The sequence below is a fragment of the Hypanus sabinus genome, chromosome 3 (assembly GCF_030144855.1).
Source record: "Hypanus sabinus isolate sHypSab1 chromosome 3, sHypSab1.hap1, whole genome shotgun sequence".
NCBI classification, from domain to species: Eukaryota; Metazoa; Chordata; class Chondrichthyes; order Myliobatiformes; family Dasyatidae; genus Hypanus; species Hypanus sabinus.
The window spans coordinates 161,133,031-161,160,746 of NC_082708.1; the positions used below are offsets into that span (position 1 = coordinate 161,133,031).

The 27,716-nt window shown below is 40.9% G+C and overlaps 1 protein-coding gene across 5 annotated transcripts in view; it reads left to right on the forward strand.

Annotated features, from left to right (window-relative positions):
• Positions 1–27,716, forward strand: part of uso1 (USO1 vesicle transport factor) — a 105,275-nt gene that overhangs the window by 33,125 nt on the left and 44,434 nt on the right. For all 5 annotated transcript variants that reach the window (XM_059965483.1, XM_059965482.1, XM_059965485.1 and 2 more), the window contains 6 exons: positions 2,545–2,665; positions 5,889–6,067; positions 10,828–10,968; positions 19,473–19,561; positions 24,708–24,862; positions 27,427–27,632. In XM_059965483.1, the coding sequence (XP_059821466.1) occupies positions 2,545–2,665; positions 5,889–6,067; positions 10,828–10,968; positions 19,473–19,561; positions 24,708–24,862; positions 27,427–27,632 (891 nt within the window). The remainder of the gene's footprint in view (positions 1–2,544; positions 2,666–5,888; positions 6,068–10,827; positions 10,969–19,472; positions 19,562–24,707; positions 24,863–27,426; positions 27,633–27,716) is intronic.

Genomic DNA, 27,716 nt, shown 5'->3' on the forward strand with positions numbered 1-27,716 from the left:
TACTGTTTTTCAAAAGTTCCAATATATCCTCTTTCTTAACCTCAATTAACCTATTCTACACTGACCTCATATTTGTCAAGGTCCCTCTCACTGGTGAATGCTGAAATGAAGTATTCATCCTTTACCTCCTCCAACTCCAGACACATTTCTTGTTTTATCCCCAATCAACCTACACTCACTCTAGTTATCCTGCTGTTCTTCCTGGCTTCCTTATCACTTTTCAAGGCTCTCCCTGATCTTTTCTTCCTAAACCTTAAGTATACAGTCGTCCCTTCTTATCCACGAATTGAGAAAACCTGGAGGTGCTCTTCCAGCACTTGTTGTTCGAGCATGTACAGACATTTTTTTCTTGTCATTATTCCCTAAACAATTCAGTATAACAACTATTTTACATAGCATTTACATTGTATTAGGTATTATAAGTAATCTAGAGATGATTTAAAGTATATGGGAGGATGTGCATGGGTTATACTGGATCAGGATTTTAAAAAAAATCAGAAATTCTCTTACTAAATAAGTCAGAACAGTTACATCTCATATTATTTTCTGTCAGTTAGTCAAACATTTGGCTTAGTATATAGTATATCTTTTACCTTTCTATGCATATAAAACGCTCAGAGCGTGTGTTCCTGAATTCGATCCAGTAACAGAGCGCTCCCGAGTGCGCTCTCCACCGTTGATGTGGAGGATCAAAAACCCAACCCCCAAAACCCAATAATTAAACCATTGTGTTGCTTAGTAATAATTGTAGCTTTCATCGGGCCAGGGCCTTTCTCACTTTATCCCTTAAAATTGTTCCGATCATTGACCGACATAGCCTAATGCTTTTCCAATGACTGACATTTCACCTCTTTCCGATCGTTTTATTATTTCCACTTTATTTTCAATTGTGATTGTGATTATTTTCGTGAACAGAAACACTACAGATTCAGAGCTGCGCCGCCGGGTCCTAATGTCCACTGCACTGAGACAGGTTAAATAAGGTCTGGCGTTCCGCTGGGTCCCAAGGTTCACCACATTAAGACAGGTTGAATAAGGGACTTGAGCATGTGCGATTTTTGGTATCCGTGAGGGGTCCCAGAACCAATCCCTCGCGGATAAGAAGGGCCAACTGTAGTTCCTTCTTCCTCTTGACTAGATATTCCACCTCTCCTGTCAACCATAGTTCTTTCACCTTACCATTCTCTCCTTGCTTATCCAGAATCTTATGTAAATACTCCCTAAACAACCACCACATTTTCACTGGATATTTCCCTGAGAACATCCATTCCTGGTTTAAGCTCCCAAGTTTCTACATAATAGCATCATAATTGGTGCTGCCCCAATTATATACTTCCTGTTCTTATGCTTATCCAAGGTTATACTAAAGCTCAAGGTTCTTTGCCAGTATTAGATCCAGAAAGGCCTCTTACCTCTTAAAGACAGGAAGTATATAATGTCCTGGACATACCTAACAAATTCTGTCCCACCTATACTGCTTGCTCTATAGTTCACATTACAACATTAGTTCCATGACAACAGCCCTTTTATTTTTATACCTTTTCAAAATCTGCCTACTGGTCTAATCCTCAGTATTCCTGTTGCTAGTGGGGTCCTATAGAACACTCCCAATGGTGATTGCTTCCTTCCTACTCCTGAATTCCACCTCAAGTGTCCAGCAATCATTCCTGCTCTTATGTCAGTTAAGTCCCTGTAATGACCACAATGTCATAGTTCCATGTACTGATCCATGCTCCATTTGCATCACCCTTCTTTCTCATTCTTCTGGCGTTAAAGTGTGTTGTGTGTAGGCCTCCATTAGTCTCGATAGACCATGGATTTGCGCCTTTGGAAAGTTTTCAGGGCGCAAGCCTGAGCAAGGTTTTTTTTAAGTGGAAGACCGGCAGTTGCCCAAGCTGCAAGTCTCCCCTCTCCACGCCACCAATGTTGTCCAAGGAAGGGCATTAGGACCCATACAGCTTGGCACCAGTGTCGTCGCAGAGCAATGTGTGGTTAAGTGTCTTGCTCAAGGCCACACACGCAGCCTCAGCCAAGGCTTGAACTAGCAACCTTCAGATCACTAGACGAATGCCTTAACCACTTGGCCACGCGCCAACACTTACATTAAAGTAAATACATTTCAACTCATCCAATATGCCACGAAATTTGTTGTTTTGTGGCAGCAGCATAGTTCAAGATATAAAAATAATGTTAAGTTACAAGGCTGTTTAGTGCAAAAACAGATAACAAGGTAGTGTTCATGGACCGATCAGAAATCTGATGATGTAGGGAAAGAAATTGCCCAGCATTCTGGATCGGGGCAGTCTCATTGTGAAACAACAGGCTTTTCGCAATTTTGGGATTGCACAGAAATGGGGAAGTCTAAATGAGGGCCATTGATGACTAATTCCACTCTTCCGTAAAACACATTTAACAGTTTATTAAATAGAAAAATCTATATACTTTGACTCAATGATACTGTCATCTTTCAGCCTCTTATTTCAAGAGAATTCATAATGGAAAAATCTAATAAGCCAAGGCAGTAAAAGTTTCTTTCTGTTCTAGGGGCTTTTACTACTTCAACAATTAACAAAAGGCAATGCAGCCATTCAGAAGATTGTTGCATTTGAAAATGCCTTTGAGCGACTATTAGATATCATCACTGAAGAAGGAATGAGTGACGGAGGTATTTTCTGCAATTAGTGCAATTAGTAAATGAGTATTATTTTTGTTTTTATTCCTTAATCGTAAAATGAACATAACTATCCTGGTGAGTTGGTGTGTGCAAGTTCGAGAACATAACTTGTTAACAGCTAAGAGGCATAGCAATAGTGATGTCTTCTTTCTATTTCAATGTTTCATTTGACTTTTGGAAAGGAGATGTTGGAGATGCAGCTGTTCACAATGTGACTATTTACAGACGTACCAGAGTCTGCAGATGCTGGAAATTGCAGCAATAAGTATACTGCTGGAACTTAGCAGATCAGGCAGTGGAAGGAAATGACAGGACGGTTGCCAGTATAAAGAGCTATCTCCCTTCTATCTTTCAGACCAGATGAAGAGTCTTGACTCCAAACATCAACTGTCTATTTTCCTCCACAGGTGCTGTCTGACCTGCTGAGTTACTTTATTTTTTTGACTATTTATTCAATTGTTACTGCACATTTAGTGTTAGATGACATGATTACCAGATAACTTACTAACTTCAGACGTGTTTTAAAAAAATTGATCACTAGGTGAGAACATCTGCTAATTTTTGGGATAATCTGGTAGTAACATTGCAAAACATCACAAGTACAGTAGGTATAATAGTGCTGGTAGAAGTGATGATTTTCAGGTAAATGTTGTTAAATAATCTACTAAAATGCAAGCGTGTTACAAGTATTTGATCTTTTGTACCCAAGAAAATCAGAGTAAAGGAGAATGTGACTGTAATTTTCTAACATCCATTTAAAAGGAAATTGCTTTTCAAAACAAAAGTTAAGGATAAGCTAGACTTTACACATAGTGGCTATTTTATTAGGTAAAACTGTATATGTGCTTAAAAATACAAATATCTAAGCAGCTAATCATGTGGTAGAAATTCAAAAAAACAAGTGTATGCAACATGGTCAAGAGGTTCAGTTGTTCAGATCAAGCATCAGAATGGGGATTCACAAGGCCAGTGATGTTGTGGGGGTGGAACTGGGCTCTCTGATGGTGGTGTCTGAAAAGAGGATGCTGTCCAAGTTGTATGCCATCTTGGGCAATGTCTCCCATCCACTCCATAATGTACTGGTTAGGCACAGGAGTACATTCAGCCAGAGACTCATTCCACCGAGATGCAACACTGAGCGTCATAGGAAGTCATTCCTGCCTGTGGCCATCAAACTTCACAACTCTTCCCTCGGAGTGTCAGACACTTTGAGCCAATAGGCTGGTCATGGATTTATTTCCACTGGGCATAATTTAATTATTATCATTTAATTATTTCTGGTTTTATTTTGCTATATTTCTACTCTATTCTTGGTTAGTGCAACTGTAACAAAACCCATTTTCCCTCAGGACCAATAAAGTATGTCTGTCTATCTGGAAGACCAAGTGACTTTAACCGTGGTGTTATTTTTAATGTTATACACGGTGGTTTGAGTATCTCCGAAACTGCTGATCTCCTGGGATTTTCATGCACAGCAGTCTCTACAGAGAGAATAGTGTGAAAAACAAAAAAAAAAATCCAGTGAATGACATTTCTATGGGTGAAAACGCTTTGTTAACGAGAGAGGTCAGAGGAGAATGGCCAGACTGGTTCAAGCTGACAGGATGGTGACAGTAGCTCAAAGTGACCACTGAGTATATGACAAAATATTCCTTGAGACCATTTGGTATTGATTTTTGAAGCAAGTCCTAATAGAAGTTTTGAAGGAACAAGGTATAGCTGATGCAGCGTTAGGAAGTGTATGGCATGCTCTTTGGTAGAAGCAATAAAAGGGTAGACTGTTTTCTAAATGGAGAGAAAAATCGAATAGCTGAGTCGCAAAGGGTCTTGGGAGTCCTTTTGCAGGATTCCCAAAAGATTAATTTGCAGGTTGAGTTGGGGATGAGGAAGGCAAATGCGATGTTAGCATTCGTTTCAAGAAGACTAGAAAATAAAGGATGTAATGTTGAGGCTTTATAAGGCACTGGTGAAGCCTCACTTGGAGTATTGTGAGCAGTTTTGGGGGTCTCATCTTAGAAATGATGTGTTGACACTGGAGAGGGTTTAAAGGAGATTCACAAAAATGATTCCAGGATTGAATGGCTTGTCATATGAAGAGCATTTGACAGCTCTGGGCCTATATTCACTGGAATTCAGAAGAATGAGGGCTGACCTCATTGAAACTTCTGGTGAAAGACCTTGAAGAATGGATGTGGAGTGTATGTTTCCTATGGTGAGAGAGTCTAAGGCTAGAGAACACAGCCTCAGAATAGAGGGGTGTCCTTTTAGAATGGAGATGAGAAGGAATTTCTTTAATCAGAAAATAGTGAATCTGTGGAATTCTTTGCCACAGGCAGCTGTGGATGCCAAGTTTTTGCATATATTTAAGGCAGAGGTTGATAGATTCTTGATTGGTGAGGGAATGAAGGGATATGAGAAGAAGGTACTAGATTGGGACTGAGAGGGAAAATAGATCAGCCATGATGAAATAGTGGAGCAGACTCAATGGGTCAAATGGCCAAATTCTGTTCCTATATCCTATAGTCATAGGTGGTGGCACTTGTATCAAGGTTACTATTAATATTCCCAAAATGGAGCTGAACTTGGGAATTGTAAGAGAAATAATGAAATTTGATGCTGTGGAGATGGTTGGTATATTAAGTGAGGCTTTTGTTGGGCTTGGTTGGCAATGGCAAGTCAGAAGGTTCATGGAAATTTGAGATACTATATTGTGACTTGAAAGAATCAAGGTAACTACTTGAAGGAAATGAAGGAATGAGTGATGGTAGCTTTTTAAGCATACATGATTAATGAATAAGCAGTGTCATTGAAACTGATTATTAGGATTGCGTGAATTGTAAAGCTGAGATATTATTTGCATAACGAGGAAAAAAATTAATCTACATTTCCCGCGCACTCTGTAATTTTAATAATTTCCAAAATAATTTAATTTGATCTGATGGTATCTAGCAAGTAATCTGAAGTATAGCTGTTCTTGCTTTCTGGTCACTTCAGTATTTTTAAAATCTGAAATAATTGGTGAATGTTAATTGAACAGCAACAAGTAATTTCATCAATTTAACTTGCAGTACCAAAAATCCAGTAGAGTTTTGTGTCAAAAATCAGACAACCCTTAAAACAATCATGTTCTTTCTCTGAAATTAAGTGCATAAATGCTTGGATGCCCTATTTCAAGAAAATTCTGGTAATGATTTTAAATGGTTTTGACTTTTAGGTATTGTGGTTGAAGATTGTCTTTTACTGCTACTTAACTTAATGAAGAACAACAGTTCAAATCAGAACTTTTTCAAGGAAGGTTCATACATTAAGCGCATGAAACCTTGGTTTGAAGTTGCTGAAGAGAATTCTAGTTGGTCTGCACAGAAGGTGACAAATCTTCATCTGATGCTGCAGGTATTATTTCTGGGAGTGGATGACTGAAACAAGAATATACAAGTAAACATTTTTGCAGCACATTTGGCACCATCCAACATTTCATAGTCAACTTCAGAGCCAATTAGCTGCTTTTTAATTAACATCACTCTTCAAGTTTGAACAACTTTGGGAGCATCTTTGGTATCCAGCAAGAGAGTGGCACAAATATCCTGTATTTAGATATTGATCAAAAAGCTGATAGAGATCTGACTTTAGCCAAACCTGAGGAGGTCATTTATCCAGTATCTGTTGGGCTCAAGGTTAACTTCAAAAGAAATGCAACAATCTGTCATTAAAGAACTGAAATTAAATATTGAGCTCTTGCTGTGAGATAATACCATAATAGTTTGGCTCATCCTTACTACTGTTTTAACAAAGTTATTGCATCTCATTAGAAGACATTTGAGGGACAATGTTTTTTTTTAAAGTAAGTCCTTTTCCTTTTATCAACTTTGGTATGGTATGCAAAGTTGGATACATTACCCATCCACCTAAACTAATTTTCAGAATGTTCCTCTGTAACAGTGATTGTAGATGAGCTTATTTACTGTTATGTTAAAACAGATTTTTTTGGGATATATTTATGGAAATGTGCAAATGTTTTGAATATTCATTCTTCTAATGCACCCAAGGGCACATGATTCCTTAACAATATTTGTATTTAATACTTCTAATTTGTGTCACTTTCCTATAAATCTGGACATTGTCAAAAATCCAATTCATTGCTAATCCAATGAATTTAAGTAGTAACAGTACTATGCTGTTAAAAATATTCATGGGTTTTTTGGAATTTATTGCTGCTGTGTGACGCTGTTCAGAGTTCTCATATCACACCGCAGGACTTACTTGTACATTGCCCTAGGGAATAAATTACTGCGATTCTTTGCAAACTTTATTCCACTGATTTACAAATCCTGACCCAAATCAGACTGTCCTTGGAATGTTCCAACTAATACACAATAAAACTTTTTAACGGTGTGAATTTGGACAAGTTATAACTAATACAATAGAAATGTTTTCAAATAAATGCGATATTAAAAAACAACTTTGTGGTAAAGTAATGTTGATGTTTCTGTCTCTGATCATTCTCTTTATAATGCTTAACTGGTTTTTGATAAGAATGATTTGCAAGAGGCTTCTTGATGAAACGGTTTAATTGTCATTGGTGGGTAGTCCCCAGAGCATCTTTGTTTAATTTGGCACATAGCTTTGCATTAAATACTTGTCCTCCTTACGGCAGTCAGAGTTTCTAGTCATTTGTCTTTGTGACTTGCTCTACTTTAATGTGGCTGCAATTATCAACAGATTTGTTTCTTAGTATCATTGGAATGCACAAACAGAAGATTTCTCATGGTATGTTGATTTTATCCCCTTCCACCCCCAGGATTAGTAATTAAAATGGTCACTTATTTCCTCCTAGCAACAATGATCTTGGTTTTACCCTTTATGCCAATATTTTATTAACTGCAAGAGAAATAAATAGGTTCACAGTAGCGCAACGCTGTTATAGCTCAGGGTGTTAGAGTTAGGAGTTCAATTCCAGTGTCGTCTAAGAAAGTTTGTATGTTCCTCCTGTATGCATTTGAGTTTCTTCTGGGTGTTCCCACATTCTAAAGACCTACTGGTTAGTAAATTAATTGGTGATTGCAAATTGTCCTGTGATTAGGCTGAGGTTAAATAGCTGGGTGCTGGGTGGCGCAGCTCAAGGGGTCAGAAGGGCCTGTTCCATGCTGTATCTTTAAATAAAATAAAATATATATAGTGCCTACAAAAAATATTCACCTGCCTTGGAAGTTTTCATGTTTTATTGTTTTACAACATTGAATCACAGTGCATTTTTTGGCAATGATCAACAGAAAAAGACACTTTTGTATCAAAGTGAAAACAGATCCCTACAAAGTGATCTAAATTAATTACGATTATTAAACACAAAATAATTGATTGCATAAGTATTCACCCCCTTCAAGTCAGTATTTAGCAGATGTATCTTTGGCAGCAATTACAACTTTGAGTCTATGTGGATAGGTCTCTATCTGCTTTGCACATTTGAACTCCGCAACTTTTTGCCCATTCTTCTTTTCAAAATTACTCAAGCTCTATCACATTGCATGGGGATCGTGAGTGAACAGCCCTTTTCAAGTCCCACCACAAATTCTTAATTGTATTGAGGTCTGGACTTGGCTACTCCAGGACATTAACTTTGTTTTTAAGCCATTCTGTAAATACTTGGCTTTATGTTTGGTGTAATTGTCTTGCTGGAAAACAAATCTTCTTCCAAGTTGCAGTTCTCTTGCAGTCTGCATCAGGTTTCCCTCCAGAATTTCCTTGTCTCTTGCTGCATTCGATTTACCCTCTACCTTCACAAGCCTTCCAGGGCCTGTTGCAGTGAAGCATCTCCATAGCACAATGCAGCCACCACCATGCTTCGTGGGAGGGATGGTCTGTTTTTGATGATGTGAGGTGTTTGGCTTACGCTAAACATAGTATATAGTCTGATTGCCAAAAAGCTCAATTTTTGGTTTCATCAGACCATAGAACCTTCTTCCAGGTCTCCCACATGCCTTCTGGCAAACTCTAGCCAATATTTCATGTGAGTTTTTTTCAACATTGGCATTCTATTTGCCACTCTTCCAAAAAGCTGCGAATGGTGAAGCACCCAGGCAACAGTTGTATGTACAGTCTCTCCCATCTCAGCCACTGAAATTTGTAACTTCCAGAGTTTTCGTAGGTTTCTAGGTGGCCTCCCTCACAACTCTCTGTCTTGCATGGTCACTCAGTTTTTGAGGACACCTGCTCTAGGCAGATTTACATTTGTACCATATTCTTTCCATTTCTGGATGATGAACTTAACTGTACAAGGGATATTCAGTTACTTGGAAATGTGCTTTTCAGTAATTTTTTGCGGAGTTGCTTAGTGCGTTCTTTTGCCTTCATAGTGTAGTTTTTGCCAGGATACCTGCAGTTGGATCTTCCAGACACAGGTGTATTTTTACTACAATCAATTGAAACACCTTGACTACACAAGGTGATTTCCATTTAACTAATTCTAAAACCAATTGGCAGCGCCAGTGATGATTTGATGTGCCATATTAAAAGGGGTGAATACTTATGCAATCAATTATTTGTGTTTTATATGTAATTAATTTAGATCACTTTGTAGAGATCTGCTTTCACTTTGACACAATAGTATTTTTCTGTTGATCAGTATAAAAAAAGCCAAACTAAATCTACTGTGATTCAATGTTGTAAAACAATAAAACATGAAAACTTCTAAGGGAGGGGGGTGGGGCAACTTTTTATAGGCACTGTAAATATGTCTGATGCAGATTATGACCTAGCTGGAGATGAGTTTTATAAGCGGTGATGTTTGTTCATAATGTTTTGTTCAGTTGTAGTCTTGTTCCTTGGGTTTTGGTTGAAACACTGAGGAAAGTAAGTCTGAACACTTGAGATTGCTCCAGGCTATTCAGATTAGTGTTTAATCATATTGGTTTACTGCACATGCCATCTAATACCCTTCCTGGCCTTCTTTACTAGGAGCAATTGGAATATGCATCATGATTTCCAACATAACCTAGAGGGACCTAAAAGGAAAAGAACAGAGCACCTTCTAAAAGATGAAAAGTTTGGAAGCAGTGCAGCTGCAGAAACTTTGTAGTTGTTGGTCTGTGTACAGGAATGATTAAAGTGTTATGGGCATAGACAGATAAAGTTAAAAAGGGGAATTTGGAATGCTGAATTGGTATACAAGTTACCCCACACCTATATGAAGCCTTGGTTGGACCTCACCTGAAGTCCTGTGAGCGGTTTTTGGTTAACCTGTAAGAAAGATGTGTTGGCATTTGTGAGAGTACAATATAGGCTTATAGAATGATACCTGATCTTGAAGTGGGTTAAGTAGTAAGGAGCTGGTATAGTTACTGGAATTTAGAAAGTTTGAGATTGATTTTGATTGATTTTCAGGATAATTAGGTAAATGGATAAATAGATGACAAGTCACTGTTTCTGTTGGTTGAGGAATCCAGAAATAGTAAATCTAAAGTTGCAGCCTGACCTTGTTGGAGTGAATTAGGATACATACACAGTAGTAAAACAGTAGTAACTCCTCCTTAAATCAGTTTATAATACTTCAGTTGTCAAATTTAAATCTATTAAACAAAGATGTAAAGGGAAGTTGACCAAAAAAACAGATTGGTTTAGTTTCCTCGGCAGGTGTCTTTGTTTATTATTACTATTGACTGTAAGATCCTGCCTAGTTCTAAGTTAACGTTAACATCAGTAAAATCTTGTAAATTCTTGAAATATGCATTTACTTTATTAATTTCCCATCCACACAATCGTTTGCCAAGGTTGAACATAATGTTCAATATACTGTTCAGTGCCAGGCTAATACATAGATATACCCTTTGCAAACAAATGTCTCACATGGCTACATCATAAGATTTAAGCTGTCCACCAACTCCAGTGGCAGATTTTTCTGATTAGTTAAGTTGATGCACACAGTAATACATATAAGGGAAAATAATTCTTGAACTACTTGTGCTTGGGAAGTAATATTCAGATATACAAACTTGTTAAAACCTCATTAACTTGTATATAATGTACTGCATCTGAATTTACAATGCACATTTTCTCTATGGTTGCAAGATGGGACAGGTTGAAAACAGAGTTCTGGATGTGAATTGTTTTATTTTCTGCAAAACTGAGTAGATTTTGTGTGTTTTTGTTTTAATCTTTAGTTGGTTAGAGTGCTGGTGTCTCCAGTGAATCCACCTGGAGCTACAAGCAGTTGTCAGAAGTCAGCATTCCAGTGTGGCTTACTGCAGCAATTGTGCACCATCCTGATGGCAACAGGAGTTCCTGCTGATATTCTCACTGAGGTGAGTTGAATGCAATTTTATGGTAGAATTAGACCATTTGGCCCTGCAGGTCTATGCCCATCTTTATGCTCTGCATCAGTATGTTTCAACCTTGAATCAGCATAATAGATATTCTTTTAATTTTATTTCTCTCCTCTGGTGGATTCCAGTTAATTGGACCATTGGTTAATTGAGGCAGCTGCTTATTCGGTACAATTCTTAAAGAACAAACACTAATCGAGTAAATAGCCGGGATTCCCTTCATTGATTTGGGACAGTATGCCACTTAATTTGGGCAGGAGACGGTTGCTAAAACAGTTTCTAAATAGCGTTAGTCACATGCATTAGCGTGGCCGTTAGGTTCCATACCATGCTTCAAACTAGCAGTTTTTAAATAGTGTCAGTTATGTGCATTTATGTTTAAAAAGCAGTGATTTTTGTCACTGGTAGTTGGTGAGAAATGAAGCTGTAAGACAATTTGGAACTGTAATGGTAACTGTGGTTTCAAGCATTCAGGCCTGGAGATGCCAAAAACGGTCAAGAGTGAAAATGAAACAATTCCACTGCTTCAAGTTAGAAAGTATTAAGAATTTGAAATTATTGATAATCATCTTGAATATTGCAATGAAAATAAAGATTTGGAAGATGCAATCATTGAAAGCTTTGTACGAAGGCAATTCATTATCTGCACTAGGGGTCTTTGCTGATTATGTTTATTTACAGGCAATCAAAAGAACATGGCACTGTATATGGCATGAATTCCTCTGATAACTATTAGTAACCAATACAGAGTTTTGTAGTGCTGTAGATGTATTGGTAGTATTCTAATTTGTTTTGCGTTTAATTTAACTACATAAATTGTTACTCAGTTAAAAGGTGGTTTGTCTTTTTTTAAATTCCATTTTCTATTTCCATGAAATTTCAGCTAAATGGGCCAGCCACTTAATTGGGCTAAAATATACTGGCCCCAGTATGTCCCAATTAACTGGAATCCACAGTATTTCTACATAAGTTACAACAAGTTACTTGTTGAAACAGTAAAACAACACATTTTGTTTCTAAATATCCTACAATATGAGGCATGTTGCTATAAAATGGTTTAGATCTATTTGTTATTAACAGCATATATAACTTAATATGGCCTTTGTGTTACTAAAATTGTTCCAAATGTTGTGCAGATGTTGCAGCTCCATGTTTGTAGTACTTACAATGCAGACTAGTCCAAAGCAATTGAATTGAAAGAAATTACCTCAAACCAGCCAGGTTATTCTTTGACATTCACAAAGAGTTTGAAATGATGTTCAATTTAAAGCAGATTCTGGAGATCAGAAAATAGTCCAGGAGCTGTAAGAGGAGAATTTGAGCAGTGACTGTGTTGGCATGAAACTAAATGAGAAAATTGCCTTGGTTTAGGTTTGTGTCAGACTGGCCCCAAAATGCACATTCACTGGTGTGGAATTGCTGCTTCATGCTGATATACTAGATGCTCTGAATTTAAAGAGGAATTGTTTCTTTTAGATTAGAATTAAGAGCTTTATTTTGGCAGTGATGTGTTTTTGAGCTGGGACTGCTTGCTATTAAAAATGGCTGGTTGGAACAGATGTCCCATTGCATTTTACTAATGTCAGTTGTGTCTATAAATTATTTGTTTATAAATGTCCAATGTCCCAAATTGCTGTTACGTTAGCAACACACACAAAATGCTGGTGGAACGCAACAGGCCAGGTAGCATCTATAGGAAGAAGCACTGTTGATGTTTCTGGCCGAGATCATTCATCAGGACTAACTGAAAGAAAAGATAGTAAGAGATTTGAAAGTAAGAGAGGGAGGGGGAAGATCCAAAATGATAGGAGAAGTCAGGAGGGGCAGGGGTGAAGCTAAGAGCTGGAAAGGTGATTGGCAAAAGGGATACAGAGCTGGAAAGGATCATGGGACGGGAGGCCTAGGGAGAAAGAAAGGGGAAGGGGAGCACCAGAGGGAGATGGAGAACAGGCAAAGAGTGATGGGCAGAGAGAAGGAAAAAAAAGGGGGGGAATAAATAAATCAGTGATGGGGTAAGAAGTGGAGGAAGGGCATTAACAGAAGTTAGAGAAATCAATGTTTATCCCATCAAGTTGGAGGCTAGCCAGACAGAATATAAGGTGTTGTTCGTCCAACCTGAGTGTGGCTTCATCTTGACAGTAGAGGAGGCCAGGGATAGACATATCAGAATGGGAATGGGATGTGGAATTAAAATGTGTGGCCGCTGAGAGTTCCTGCTTTCTCTGGCAAACAGACCATAGGTGTTCAGAGAAATGGCCTCCCAGTCTGCGTCGGGTCATTCCCATTCTGATATGTCTATCCATGGCCATTCCATGGGAGTGTGCAGTGAGCTGCCAGATGAAGTGGTAAATGTGGGCTCACTTTTAACATTTATGAAAAACTTGGACAGGTACATGGATGAGAGGTGTATAGAGGGATATGGGCCAGGTGCTGGTCAGTTGGACTAGGCAGAAAACAGTTCGGCACAGCCAAGAAGGGCCAAAAGGCCTGTTTCTGTGCTGTAATTGTAACTCACTGGGTCGCCTCAGGCTCGCTCAGCTCGTTCTCGTCTAGGGGGAGCAGCCTTCGGCCCCGCCAAACTGGGTAATCAGCTGGTGTGGATGCTGTGTGATGTCCCCGCCTCGCCCAAAAACAGACAGTACACCATATGCGATTAAATGAGTACAATTTATAAAGATTACTATAACTAAGTGATTAATAACGATACAGTATATATGAAGAGAAAATTAAAGAAAAGGCGCCAAACTTATCAAAGTCCAAACCACTTCGTGCACAGCCATTGGAGCTCAATTACTGAAGTCTTCTGGCCACCATTCGATCCCCTCCGAACTCCTCGACTCGCAGCTCCGGACCCTCCGAACTCCTCGACTCTCCAAACAGCTCAGGACTCTCCGAGTGGTCAACCAAGCACATCTAGCTTCATTCCACCCCCCCCCCCCCCCCCGGAGAATCTCCCGGCCTCGGACCCCCCTTTGGGGTCCGATCCTCGCCCAGCTTAGAGCATTGCGTCCTCTCTCTCGACCCCCTCGTGCCGATCTCCCCAAAAGCCCGTCAACAAAAGCTTACAGACTCAGAAGAAAGAACATTAATCCCCATTTGGTTTACAAAGGAATACCATTCTCGTTATCAGTAAATTAGCATTCCTGCTAGTTAACAAAAGGAAACCCTTTCCCAACAGTAACAAAGAAAAAAAAGAAACCCCCTTTACACACTTCCTCCACCAAATAAAAGTCATGTCCTCATGACTACTAAATAACTCGCCACCTTTCCTGCCAACACACCGTAACCCAAGCACAAACAGTGACATCTTCTCCCCTCACAGTAACCCTCACGCCCTGTTCCTCAGGCGCTACTTAGGCCAACTATCTGGGAGTTCCCTAACCCTTCTGAGGCCTCCGTACCCCCTCACCTAAACCCTTCAGGTTCGGACACAACTGGGGATACCTTGGGCCCACTACCAACTCCTCTCTCAACCTCTCACTCATGCCCCACACTACGCACAGCTAACCCTCCCCGCTACACCTGACTCAATGGGAGAAGGGCCAAAGGTCTCTTCCTCAATCGAGGGAAAGTCAGCAAAAGGCAGCATGTACCACACATCCAGCACATCATCCATCGAATCTGTATTCTTCCTCATTCCTGTGATCGGTAGCTGCTGTTTGATCTTCTCCAAACGGAAGCACGTGGCCTGCACTGCTCCCGCAGTCTCTTCAGCCTCCTGTTCAGTATTCACTGCACTTCTCTCCAGCTTTTTCTTCCTCATGACTTCTTCCAGATCAACTTTCAGGTTTTGCACTTCATTTGAACTGTCGATGGTCATCTTCAGGTTCCCTTCAAGCTTCCGCTTCTCTCTTCTGAGATTCGTCTGTAATTTCTTCACCTCCGCAAACTCCCCCCTCTGGGTTCTCAGTTTGCTATTACCCTCAGTCAGACAACTTTCTTCATTCTCTCCAACTTGTAAGTCTTCCGAATGGTTCCAGATCACTTTCTCCAGTCTCTCCGTCTTCATTTCAAACTTGATTCCGTAGAGACAGTCACTCACGAGCTGCGACCTTCGCCAGCCCTGGCACGTGTCCCGAAAACACTTTAACTCGGTAGTTCTCAGCTGCTCCTGCAACAACCTCACTTCATATTCTCCTGAGGCAAATCCAAACACCAAGAGATCATCCACATACACCAAAACTCCAAACGCCTCCACATCCCCTATGGTCTTCCACCTGCCCAGCAGGAAGGTTGCAAGGGCTCCAGATATGCCCTGTGGCATCTTTTTGGACCCGAAGACTCCTAGGGAATGTATAACGGCCGTCTTCTCCTTGTCGGCCCCACTCGTCGGGATCTGGCAACATCCACTCCTCAGATCCAGCACCTTAAACCATTTCGCACCACTCAGACAGGCCATCGCCTCTCCGGCCCTAAGGGCCATATTCTGGTCACTGACAGTGCGCCTCTTCAACGCAATACAATCCACACACACGCTGCCTACGTCTTCCACGGCTTCAGGGGCCAGTTGCCGCAACCTCTCTCTCTCTGAGGTGTCTTCAGCAGTCAACTCCGCTCCCTCGTGGTATTTCGCAGCGTCCACTAAGAGGGTCTCACCCTCAGATACTTCCCCCAGGCCGTACCGCCACTGGCTCTTGTTTGAATTCGGTATCAGCCCAATGCTGCTACACACGTCCACAGAAGCAGCTCGAAACTCTGGGTGCATCGACAATGCCTCCAAACAACGCTCACCCGCCTCCTCCGGGCAGGCCCCCAAGCACACCAGCAGGATATTGGTTCTCTCTAGAACAGAAACGCTGCCAGTCTCAACAGGGTCCGGACACATCAGCATTAACGATTCATGAACCTCAGTCTCCTCCACATTTGCCTCTAAGAACTCCATTTTCACTGACCAACAACCGTCGTCTGGATAATCACCGGCACTGGTACCACGAATCTCCAGTGTTCTCAATGTCGTCAAGGGTAAATGCTTCCAATAACGGTTATGAAACAAACTGTACAGCAACTTAACCCGCGCCCCGGTGCCGAGGATGGCTTTAACTTGACTTCCATCCATCCGTAACAACACCTGTGCGCTTGGTCCCTCTAAGCCTTCAGGAATAGAGTCTGTTCCTTTCGGGAGTTCCTTGGTACATTGCTGGGAACGTGCTCCCCCAGAGACCCCAAGCCGTTCCCCCACTGGGCCTCCTCTAAATTTCCCGACACCTCTCGAATCAACGGAACAACTGATCCCCTTGACAGATCCCCTTGCACCACAAGCAATTTATCTGCCCCCCTAGGCAAAAAGGGATACCCTAAAAACTTCCCACCAATCTCCTGCCACGGATATGATAAGCCCCCCAGCTGCGGCATTTGACTTCCAGTCGAACCTCACGCATTTTCCCATACTTTCCCAGAACTGGCAGCGGTCACTTCGAGGTAATTGCACCTGACAGTTCTAACAAAGTCACCAGCCCGCCTACTCAAACTTTCAACCCGTCCCTGTCGCTTTCCTTCAGCCAAGCACTGCCACTCACCCAACAACTGAGGGGTCCGCTCCGCCCTCACTACTGCTGAAACATCCTCACTCTCCAAACAGTACGGACAGCCCATGGTCCCACCACCATTTCGTCAGCACTAGTCGGAACTCGAACAACGACCTCCAGGCTAGCAACAGCAGCCACCCCACCCAACACACACGTAGCGATAACCAGCAATCACACACCCACAAAGGCACACCAGCTCTTCGCCGCAGACACAATTTAAAGAGGGTGATCACACAGCTTCCACAGAAATCAACCCCGGACGAGCACCCCACAATGTAACTCCCTGGGTCGCCTCAGGCTCGCTCAGCTCGTTCTCGTCTAGGGGGAGCAGCCTTCAGCCCCGCCAAACTGGGTAATCAGCTGGTGTGGATGCTGTGTGATGTCCCCGCCTCGCCCAAAAACAGACAGTACACCATATGCGATTAAATGAGTACAATTTATAAAGATTACTATAACTAAGTGATTAATAACGATACAGTATATATGAAGAGAAAATTAAAGAAAAGGCGCCAAACTTATCAAAGTCCAAACCACTTCGTGCACAGCCATTGGAGCTCAATTACTGAAGTCTTCTGGCCACCATTCGATCCCCTCCGAACTCCTCGACTCGCAGCTCCGGACCCTCCGAACTCCTCGACTCTCCAAACAGCTCAGGACTCTCCGAGTGGTCAACCAAGCACATCTAGCTTCATTCCACCCCCCCCCCCCCTCGGAGAATCTCCCGGCCTCGGACCCCCCTTTGGGTCCGATCCTCGCCCAGCTTAGAGCATTGCGTCCTTTCTCTCGACCCCCTCGCGCCGATCTCCCCAAAAGCCCGTCAACAAAAGCTTACAGACTCAGAAGAAAGAACATTAATCCCCATTTGGTTTACAAAGGAATACCATTCTCGTTATCAGTAAATTAGCATTCCTGCTAGTTAACAAAAGGAAACCCTTTCCCAACAGTAACAAAGAAAAAAAAAGAAACCCCCTTTACACAATATTCTATGGTTCTATGTCAGTCAGCAGAATGTAGAAAGTTGCTATCAGTCAGAATCAGAAACAGGTTTAATATCATCGGTGTATGTCATGAAGTTTGTTAATTTTATTGCAGCAGTACAATAAAATACGTGATGATATAGATAAAAAACTGAGTTACGTTAAGTATATATGTCTATTAAATAGTTAAAGATAAAACAATAGTACAAAATAATAAAAAGTAGTGAGGTAGTGTTTGTGGGTTCAAACTCCATTTGGAAATCAGTTGGCAGGTGGGAAGAAGCTGTTCCTGGATTGCTGTGTGTGTGTTTCAGGCTTCTGTATCTTCTTCCCAATGGTAACAGTGAGAAGAAGGCATGTCGTGGGTGGTGGGGATCCTTAATGATGTATGCAATCTTCCCATGGCACAGGATGTCTTGGATAATATTGAGGCTAGTGCCCATGATAGAACTGTCTGATTTTACAAGTTTCTAAAACTTATTTTGATCTTGTGCAGTTGCCCCCCCCCCAATACCAGACAGTGTTACAGCCAGTCAGAATGCTTTCCACAGTACACTTGTAAAAGTTTTCAAGTGTTTTAGTTGACAAACCAAATCTCCACAAACTCCTAATGAAATATAGCTGCAGTCTTGCCTTCTTTATATCTGCATCAATATGCTGTGTCCAGGTTAGGTCCTTAGAGATATTGACACCTAGGAACTTGAAATTGCTCACTCTATCCACTTCAGATCTCTTTGAAGATTGGTTTGTGATCCCTTGTCTTACTATTCCTAAAGTCCACAATCAGCTCTTTGATCTTGCTGACGATGAGTGCAGGTTGTTACTGCAAATCCACTCAACTAACTTGTATATCTCACTCTTGTACGCCAGTTTATTACTATCAGATATTCTGCCAACAATGTTAGTATCATCAGCAAATTTATAGGTGCTGTTTGAGTTATGCCTAGCCACACAGTCATGGGTGTAGAGAGAGTAGAGCTGTGAGCTAAGCACACACCCCTGTAGAGCACCAGTGTTGATTGTCTGCAAGGTGGACATGTTATTTCCATTCAGTACAGATTAAGGCCTTTTGGTTAGGAAGTCGAGGATCCAGTTGCAGAGGCGAGGTACAGAAGCCTAGGTTCTGTAGATTTTTGATCAGGATTGTAGGAATGATGTTGTTAAAGGCTGAGCTATAGTCAATAAACAGCATCCTGACATGGGTATTTGCATTGTCCGGGTGATCCACGGCTGCATGGAGAGCTGTTGAGATCACATCTACTGTAGACCAAATTGCAGTGGGTCCAGATCCTTCCTGAGATGGGTGTTAATTATGGCTATGATCAACCCCTCAAAACATTGAATCACTGTAGATGTGGGCACTACTGGGCGATGGTCATTGAGGCTGGTCACACTGCTCTTCTTGGGCACTGGTATAAATGTTGCATTTTGAAGCATATGGGAACTTCTGACTGTAGCAGTGAGAGATTGAAAATGCAGTATTTATTTGTCAATAATCCACTCAGCAATGTTCAGTTCTAGTTCTTCCAGAATCATTTAACATTTACCAGACCTCTTTACAATCTTGGCTCAAACGTGGACACCAGAATTGAATCTTGAGGCAAAGGTTGACCTATTATCAACATCCAAACAACATTTGAACCAATAGTGGGGTGTGAGAGAGCCCTGGCAAAACTGATCAATGGGCATTAGCAGAAATCGCTTTACTAACTGTCTCACCTCGCATAAGGAAAGTGGTTTATAGTTAGAGGTCACACCAGTCTTTCCCTGGGACAGTTAGGGATGGGCAATAACCTTGATAGTGATGTCCTCACTGTAAATGAGCAAAGAAGAAGCACACCCAATTTGTATAGTGTGTGATCCCATAAGATGCCATGACATAATTTTCAGCTTTTCTGTTTTAACCAAATTAGAAATGAGTGTTTTTTCCAGTTATATTCAGCACTTATTCCTGTGACCTTTGATTTTCATGTTTATATAGACCATTAACACAGTATCTGAAGTTATCAGAGGGTCCCAGGTAAACCAGGATTACTTTGCTTCTGTGAATGCACCTTCTAATCCACCAAGGTAAGATGAAAGAAGAAATATTTTGAATTGTGTGCTCATATGCATTCTGTGAATATCGATCCCTGCACAAGAGAAAACAGTTCAAAACTACTATTCTTCTGTAATGTTATTAATTGAGTCATTAGACATATAGTGGCCACTCTATCAGGTACAGGAGGTACTAAAAGTGGGCACTGAGTGTATGTTCACAGTCTTCTATTGCTCTAGCCCATCCACTTGAAGGTTCAACATATACACACCCCACTGATCTAGTGCGTGGTTATTTGAGTTACTGTTGCCAGGCAAGAGGTGTCATTACTAGTCAGGGAAAATGCCACAGTAGTGCACAGTCAGGATGGACTGAAGAACTCATCTAGTGAGGCTTTATGGGTGGAACTGAGGAATAAGAAAGGTTAATAGGGCTATAGACCACCCAACAGTCTGCAAGATTCACAGAAACAGATTTGTAGAGAGATCGTAGGTTGTTGTACTGTAATAGGTGATTTTTACTTTTCATATATTGAGTTGGACTCACATCCTGTAAAAGAACTGTTTGGGAAAGAGTTTGTCAGGTGTGTTCAGGAAAGTTTCCTGAATCAGTACACGTCCCATTGAGAGCTTGTGTGAAACTTGATCTGATTTTAGGAAATGAAACAGGGCACATGACAGAAGTTTGTGTCGGGGAACACTTTACATCTAATGATCATAATGTCATTAGTTTCAAAGTAAATATGCAAAAAGATAGGTCTGGTACGTGGTTGAGTCTGGCCATTTTTGATAGTATTCAGATTCAGTTTATTGTCATTTATCAGAAGGGCTCTGGCAAGTATGTATTGGGGCAGGCTGTTTTCTGGCATGGGTGTATTTGGTAAGTGGGAGACCTTCAAAAGTGAAATTTTGAGAGTATTAAAGATTGTATGTGCCTATCAGAATAAAAGGCATGGATAACAGGTTTAAGGAACCTTGGTTTTTGAGAGATATCGAGGACCTGGTTAGGAAAAAAAGGAGGTGCATAGCAGGTAAAGGGAGGTAGGAACAAATGAGGTACTTGTGTATAAGAAATGCAAGAGAACACTTAAGATAGAAATCAGTATGGCTAATGGGAGGCATGAGGTTACTCTAGCAGACAAGGTTAAGGAGAATCCTAAGGACTTCTGCAGATATATTAAGAGCAAAAGGATAGCAAGGGACAAAATTGGTCTTCTGGAAGACCAGAATGGTAATCTATTTGTGTAGCCAAAAGATATGGTGGAGATCTTAAATGGATTTTTTACATCTGTATTTACTTGGGAAATGCATGCAGAGTCTATAGAAGTGAGGCAAAGCAGCAAGGTCATGGACACTATACAGATTATAGAGGAGAAAGTGTTTACTATCATGAGGGAAATCAGGGTGGACAGATCCCCAGGGCCTGACAAGGTGTTCCATTGGACCCTGTGGGAGGCAAGTGCAGAAATTGTAGGAGTCCTAGTAGAGATATTTAAATCGTCGTTAGCACCAGATAAAGTACTGGAGGATAGCTCATGTTGTTCCGCTTTTTAAGAAAGGCTCTAAGAATAAACCAGGAAATTATAGGCCAATGAGCCTGACATTAGTAGAGTCATAGAAAAGTACAGCACAGAAGCAGGCCCTTCAGCCCATTTAATCCATGCCAAAAATACTTAGACTGCCTACTCCCATCGACCTGGACAGGACCAACCATCCAGGTACCTATCCAAACTTCACTTAAACGTTGAAATCAAGCTTGCACTCATCACTTGCACTGGTAGCTTGTTCCAAATTCCCACGACCCTCTGAACGTAGAAGTTTCCTCTCCTGTTCTCCTTAAACTTTTGACTTTTTACCTTAACCCATAATCTCTGATTATAGTCCCACCCATCCTCTGTGGAAAAAGCCTGCTTGCATTCACTCTATCTGTACCCCTCAAAATTTGAATACCTCTATCAAATCTCAATCTTCTACATTCTAAGGCATAAAGTCCTAACCTATTCATTCTTTCCTTATAACTCCAGACCTGGCAACATCCTTTTAAATTTTCTCTGTACTCTTTCAGCCTTAATCACATCTTTCCTGTAGGTAGGTGACCAACACTGCACACAATACTCCAAATTTTCAAGGAGGTTACCAGGAAACCGGATGAAAGCAAGGCAGTGATTATTGTCTTCATGGACTTCAGCAAGACATTTGACAATATCTCACATGGGAGGTTGATCAGAAAGGTTCAGTTGCTTGGCATTCAAGATAAGGTAGTAAAATTGGATTAGACATTCGCTTTGTGCGAGAAGCTAGAGAGTAGTTACAGATGGTTGCTTCTCTTACTGGAGGCCTGTGACTAGTGAAGTGCGGCAGGGATCAGTGCTGGCTCCATTGTAGTTTGTCGTCTTTATCAACAATCTGGATGGTAATGTGGTTAGCTGGATCAGCAAATTTGCGGATGACATCCAATTTGGAGTTGTAGTGGGCAGTGAGGAAGTCAATCAAAGCTTGCAGTGGGATACGGGCCAGCTGGAAAATGGGCTGATAAATGGCAGATGGAATTTAATGCAGTCAAGTGCACTTTGGGAGGACCAACCAAGGTACGTATCACACAGTGAGTGGTAGGGCACTGGGGAGTGCGATAGAACTAAGTCCATAATTCATTGAGCATGGCATCACAGGTAGATAGGGTCGAAAAGAAAGCTTTTGGCACATTGGCACAAAGTTTTGAGTATTTTGTTGAAGTTGTGTAAGACTTTGGTGAGACCTAATTTGGAGTATTGTGTGCAGTTTTGGTCACCTGCCTACAGGAAAGAAGTAAATAAGATTGAAAGAGAAAATTTATAAGGATGTTGCCAAGACTGGGGGGACCTGAGTTGTAAGGAAAGATCAAATGGGTTGGAACTTTATTTCCTAGAATGTAGAAGATTGAGAAGAGATTTGATAGAGGTATACAAAATTATGAGGGGTATAGATAGGGTAGATGCAAGCAGGCTTTTTCCACTGAGCTTGGGTTAGGCTACAACTAGAGGTCATGGTTAAGGGTGAAAGGTGAAATGTTTAAAGGAAACATGAAGGGAATGAGGATGATGAGAATGTGGAATGAGCTGTCAGCATCAGTGGAGAATGTTAATTTCAATTTCAACATTTAAGAGAGGTTTGGATAGTTACATGGAAGGGGAGTGGTATGGAGAGCTATGGTCCGGGTGCAGGTCGATGTGACTAGGCAGATAAATGGTTCTGTACAGACTAGATGGGCTGAAAGGCCTGTTTCTGTGCTGTAGTTTTCAATGACTCTGTAACCTCAGATCACACAGTAAACTTTTTATCTTTTGTATAGCAATGGACTTTGCATTCCTCGCTAATCCCTGCACATGACTCTGAGACCTGGAAAACTTACAGCAGATATTTCAAAAGCACTAGGGAAAATACCTTCAATGCTGTCTTCAAAATCCTCAATTCACTGGATGGACAAGTGAATCAATGTCAGTGTCCTGTGATAATATTGAAGCCCTACCTCCACTAAGTTGTTTGAGTTGGGTATGTCACATCATTCACATGTTTGACACTGGACCTGTCTATTTAGATACTATTCTAAGCTCTTCTTGGGAAGAAATTACCTCGTGAACAGAGGATATTTTATTGCTTCAAAGCTTCCATGAAAAACAACATCCCCACTCATGCAAATCTCTGCCCTGTGACCAGTCAAAATGGCAAAGGAGCATTCAGGATGGTATTGAGAACCTGTGGAGTTCACGCATCACGAGTCCAGAGGCCCTGACTAGTGGAAGAAATGTACCATTTCATGAACTATTCACCCACCTAACCCATGATTGAATGGTTCTCATGTATGCCTTATCAGCCAGCTCAGTTAGTCCATCACCCATCACCCCTACTAAGGCATTGGCTATCGATAGCAGCTTGCCAGAGTCCTCTGTTCTAGGTCAGTACTTTTTTTTCCCCTCTCTCAGGGTTGAGGTCTTTAGAGCTTCTGGTGGCGTTTCTGCAGCACTAGGTATGTACGGCATGGGGTTGCTAGTCCCATACCCATCTTTCCTATTGCACTTGGGCTTGGGACCGTCCGTGGTGGAGTTCTGCCAGCACAGAGCCACAAAAATGGATTGGAAGCAAGTTATCCTCTATCTTTGGGACTGCCTAGGAAAAGTTATTGCAGTTCAGAGACCATTTAAAAAAATTTATAATATCCAGTTTACAGCCCCCTCTTACTGAATTCAGACACCCTATATTAGCATATACCGAATGAAGATTACAAGTGTATTGCTGGTGTGTGGATGCAAAAAGAAAACACGAAATGCTTGAAATGCTCAACAAATCAATCTGAACTATTGATGAAGGCTCTGAACCTGAACTATTAACTCTTTCTCTCTCTCTATCGACGTTGCCTGACCTGAACATTTTGCTTTTTTTTGTATTCAGCAACTGCATTCTCTGTATCTGGGTGCATTTTGCAAATAGCATTAAACCAACAATTGTGCATTTTGTAATTTAAAAAAATCGTACTGTGCACTTACATTTTGAATTCTGATTGCCTTTAATAATATTTCATTGCAAAATACAAAAAAATGGTCAGAAATGAATCTTATGCTGAATTTTGCAGCATCAATGCAGCAATCGTTTATTGCCTTACTGAGCCAAGAGCTCAAATTGTTTATTGAGCTTTTGTGGTGAGATAATCCCATAATCCTTTGGCTCATACTTAACACTATTAACAAGCTATTGTGTCTACTAATTAACATGTCATTTGAAGGGCAATGTTTCTCTTTAAATTTGTCCTCTTCCTTGATCCTGGTATAGTGTATGAAGTGAAAATGTTATTTATCTACCTCGAATATTTTGCGAATGTCTTTTGAAAAATGAAAAAAATGTATTTTCATACAAAATGCAAAAGATCCTGTTTGTCATGCATGTTAATAATTTATGCTGACTTATTTGCATACGAATGGAGGAATCCCATAATTTCACATTGGTGAAATGTACAAATCTTTGCCAAAAATTTCCAGTTCTGACTTTGCCTAAATATTGAGAGCAGTACCCACCTTGTTCACATGTTATTGAAGCAGAAGACTCCAGAGGGAGATATTTTGACCATGATCAGTTTTGATTTGCTAAATCTCAACATGTTGCCGATTTTAGTTATTAAAATCACCCTTTCTGAAACTTTTTGACACAGACCTGCAATTGTAGTACTTCTGATGTCCATGGTCAATGAAAGGCAGCCATTTGTTCTGCGCTGTGCTGTATTGTACTGTTTCCAGTGCTTTTTGTACAAAAACCAGAAAGGACAAGCAGAGATAGTGGCCACTCTTCTACCAGCAACCATTGATGGTAAGTTTTCCTGTTTAGAAGCTACTTTAGTAGAAAGTTAGTATGTACAAATCTTACTCAAGTTATTTACTGCAATTTTTTTAATGATATTTGGAAGACTATGTTTTAATAATGCAAGCATGAAATAAAATTCAAAAGGATATTCCTTCCATTAGGCCGGCAGTGCACTTGAATGCTGCGGCCTCTCAGGGCCAACCAAAGGTAGTTTTGGTTTTTTTTTAAGTCTTTTTACAATGATAAGACAATGCTAGTCTTTAAGAATTTTAGATACTGCAGGTATACTCCATCAGCGAGCTGGTCTTGGTCTGGGCTATGTTGCTTCCTGCCACAGGAAGGCATCAGAGTTGGTGCGCAAAGCTGGCGTGCAGTATAACAGTGAGTCAGGTGATTGTCTTGAACATTTCTCTTGCAATCACAAGACCCTGTTGGACATTGATAATGTAAGATGCCGCAGGTCAGTTTCCCTTGTTTGTTAACGTGACAGACGGCGAAGGAGCTGCATGGCCTTGGTTGTAGCGAGGACTAGTCCTCAAGCCGCAGACTTCCCTGCAGCTGCAGTCCAGGAGAGAAGATACCAGAGGTGGTGTAGCGTGGTGACCTTGCTTGGTTGGGGGCTGGCCTCCAGTATTTGATTGGTGGAACAACAAGCTGGATTGCATAGTCATCTGCAGATTGCTGGGTACTGCATCATCATTTTGCAGTACATGTCACTCAGGGACTTGGGCTATGTGTATATATATTTTGCATGGCTGTATGTTGCTTGCTACCTTAAATGTATGGTGCGTGTCTTGTGCTGTATATGTTTTGCACCTTGGCTTTGGAGGAACTTGTCTTGTTTGGCTGTATTCATGTATGGTTGAATGATAATTAAACTTAAACAGAACTTAAAATGTTAAACCATAAGATGTTAGAGTAGAATTAGGCCATTCAACCCATCAAACCTGCTCCACCATATCATCATGGCTGATCCCAGATTCCTCTCAACCCCATATACCTACATTCTCACCATATCCTTTGATGCCCAGACCGATCGGTAAACTATCAACTTCCACCTTAAATATGCCCACGGACTTGGCCTTCACTGCAGTCTGTGACAGAACTTCCCACAGATTCACTTCTCTCTGGCTCTCTTCCTCCTTACCTCTGTCCTAAAAGGTCACCCCTCAATTTTGAGGCTATGCCCTCTAGTTCTGGATAACCACACTTCTCTAAATACTTTGAATCTTTAAGTCATAATATAGTATCTCAAATTTCCATGAACTTACTGAACCTGCCATTCATCTGTTCAGTTGGGTGTTTCAACCAAGCCCAACAAAAGCCTCACATATCCCTGCTTAATATACCAACCATCTCCACAGTATCAGGTTTCATTATTTCTCTTACAATTCCCAAGTTCAGCTCCATTTTGTGAATATTATTAGTAACCTTGACAAAAGTGCCAACATGTAAGACCATAAGATCTAGGAACAGAATTCGGCCTTTTGGCCCATCGAGTCTACTGCACTATTTCATCGTGGCTGTTTCTTTTTCCCTAACAGCCCCAATCTCTTACCTTCTCCCTTTGTTTCCTCACCAATCAAGAATCTATCAACCTCTGCCTTAAATATACATAAAGACTTGGTCTCCACAGCTGCCTGTTGCAAAGAATTCCGCTCACTGGCTAAAGTTGTTCCTCCTCATCTCTGTTTTAAAAGGGTGCCCCCCTATTCTGAGGCTGTGTCCTCTAATCTTAGACTCTCCCATCATAGGAAACATCCTCTCCACATCCACCCTGTCTAGTCCTTTCAACATTTGGTAGGCTCCAAAACCTGTGTCCTGTCTCAACTTATCTGCTTATTGAATGATGTTAATGCTTCTAGGTAGGATTTAAATCTATGTAATTATGAGGGAAACCATGGGTATGTCTGTTAGAAAGCAAAAACACACAAGAAATTTTTCAGAACTGCTCACTTAGTAGCCACAATCTTTCCACAGCATTAACTTCAGTTAAATGTCAAAAAGATCAAGTATTTCCTTGGTCAAAGGATTATTAGGACAAGAGTTGCTGTATTCTTCAACCATTCTGTGAGCTGTCCTGAATTACGTTTAAAAGTGATTTGGTTGACTGCTTGAGAAGGAAGAACTCAGACCAAAATTGCTCAGTGATTTTTGTAGATTTACAAATTTGCTGCTCAGGATTGTGAAAATTGCATCACAGGAATAGGTCAGTCGGATTATTCTGGCTCTTCAAATTGAGCAATTTTCTCTAATCCGTATAGGCTTCAATTATTTCCATATTTTAATTTTGGCTATGGTAATCCATGCAGCTGATTGTGCAGTCAAGCTGTAATTTCAGTGCAGTTTTTAAAATTAATGTTTCGGTTGCAAAGCTAATGCAGATGGAGATTTGAATCTCTAGAAATTAGTTAGATGAAAAGCTTTTTTCCTAATTTCTGTTCAGAAAAGTATTTATTAACATTGCAAGAATTATTTATCCTCCTAAAGCGATGGTGTTCCTAGTCTGTTTTTATTATCCAAGCAGTCTGTGCATTACTTTAAATTAATGATACCTTGTCTTTGTTTAGCAAATTCCATCTCAGCTGGCCAGCTGCTGTGCGGAGGCCTCTTCTCTCCAGATTCACTCTCAAATTGGTGTGCTGCTGTTGCACTAGCTCATGCTCTGCAGGATAATTCAGTCCAGAAGGAACAGTTGCTCAGGGTCCAGCTGGCCACCAGTCTTGGAAATCCACCGGTGTCTTTGCTCCAACAGTGCACCAATATCCTTTCACAGGTATGACACTGTGGATGTAATTGACTGTATTTTGAATTCCAGGCTTTCACATACTAATCCAGGTTTGGTTGAAGCTGTCTATTT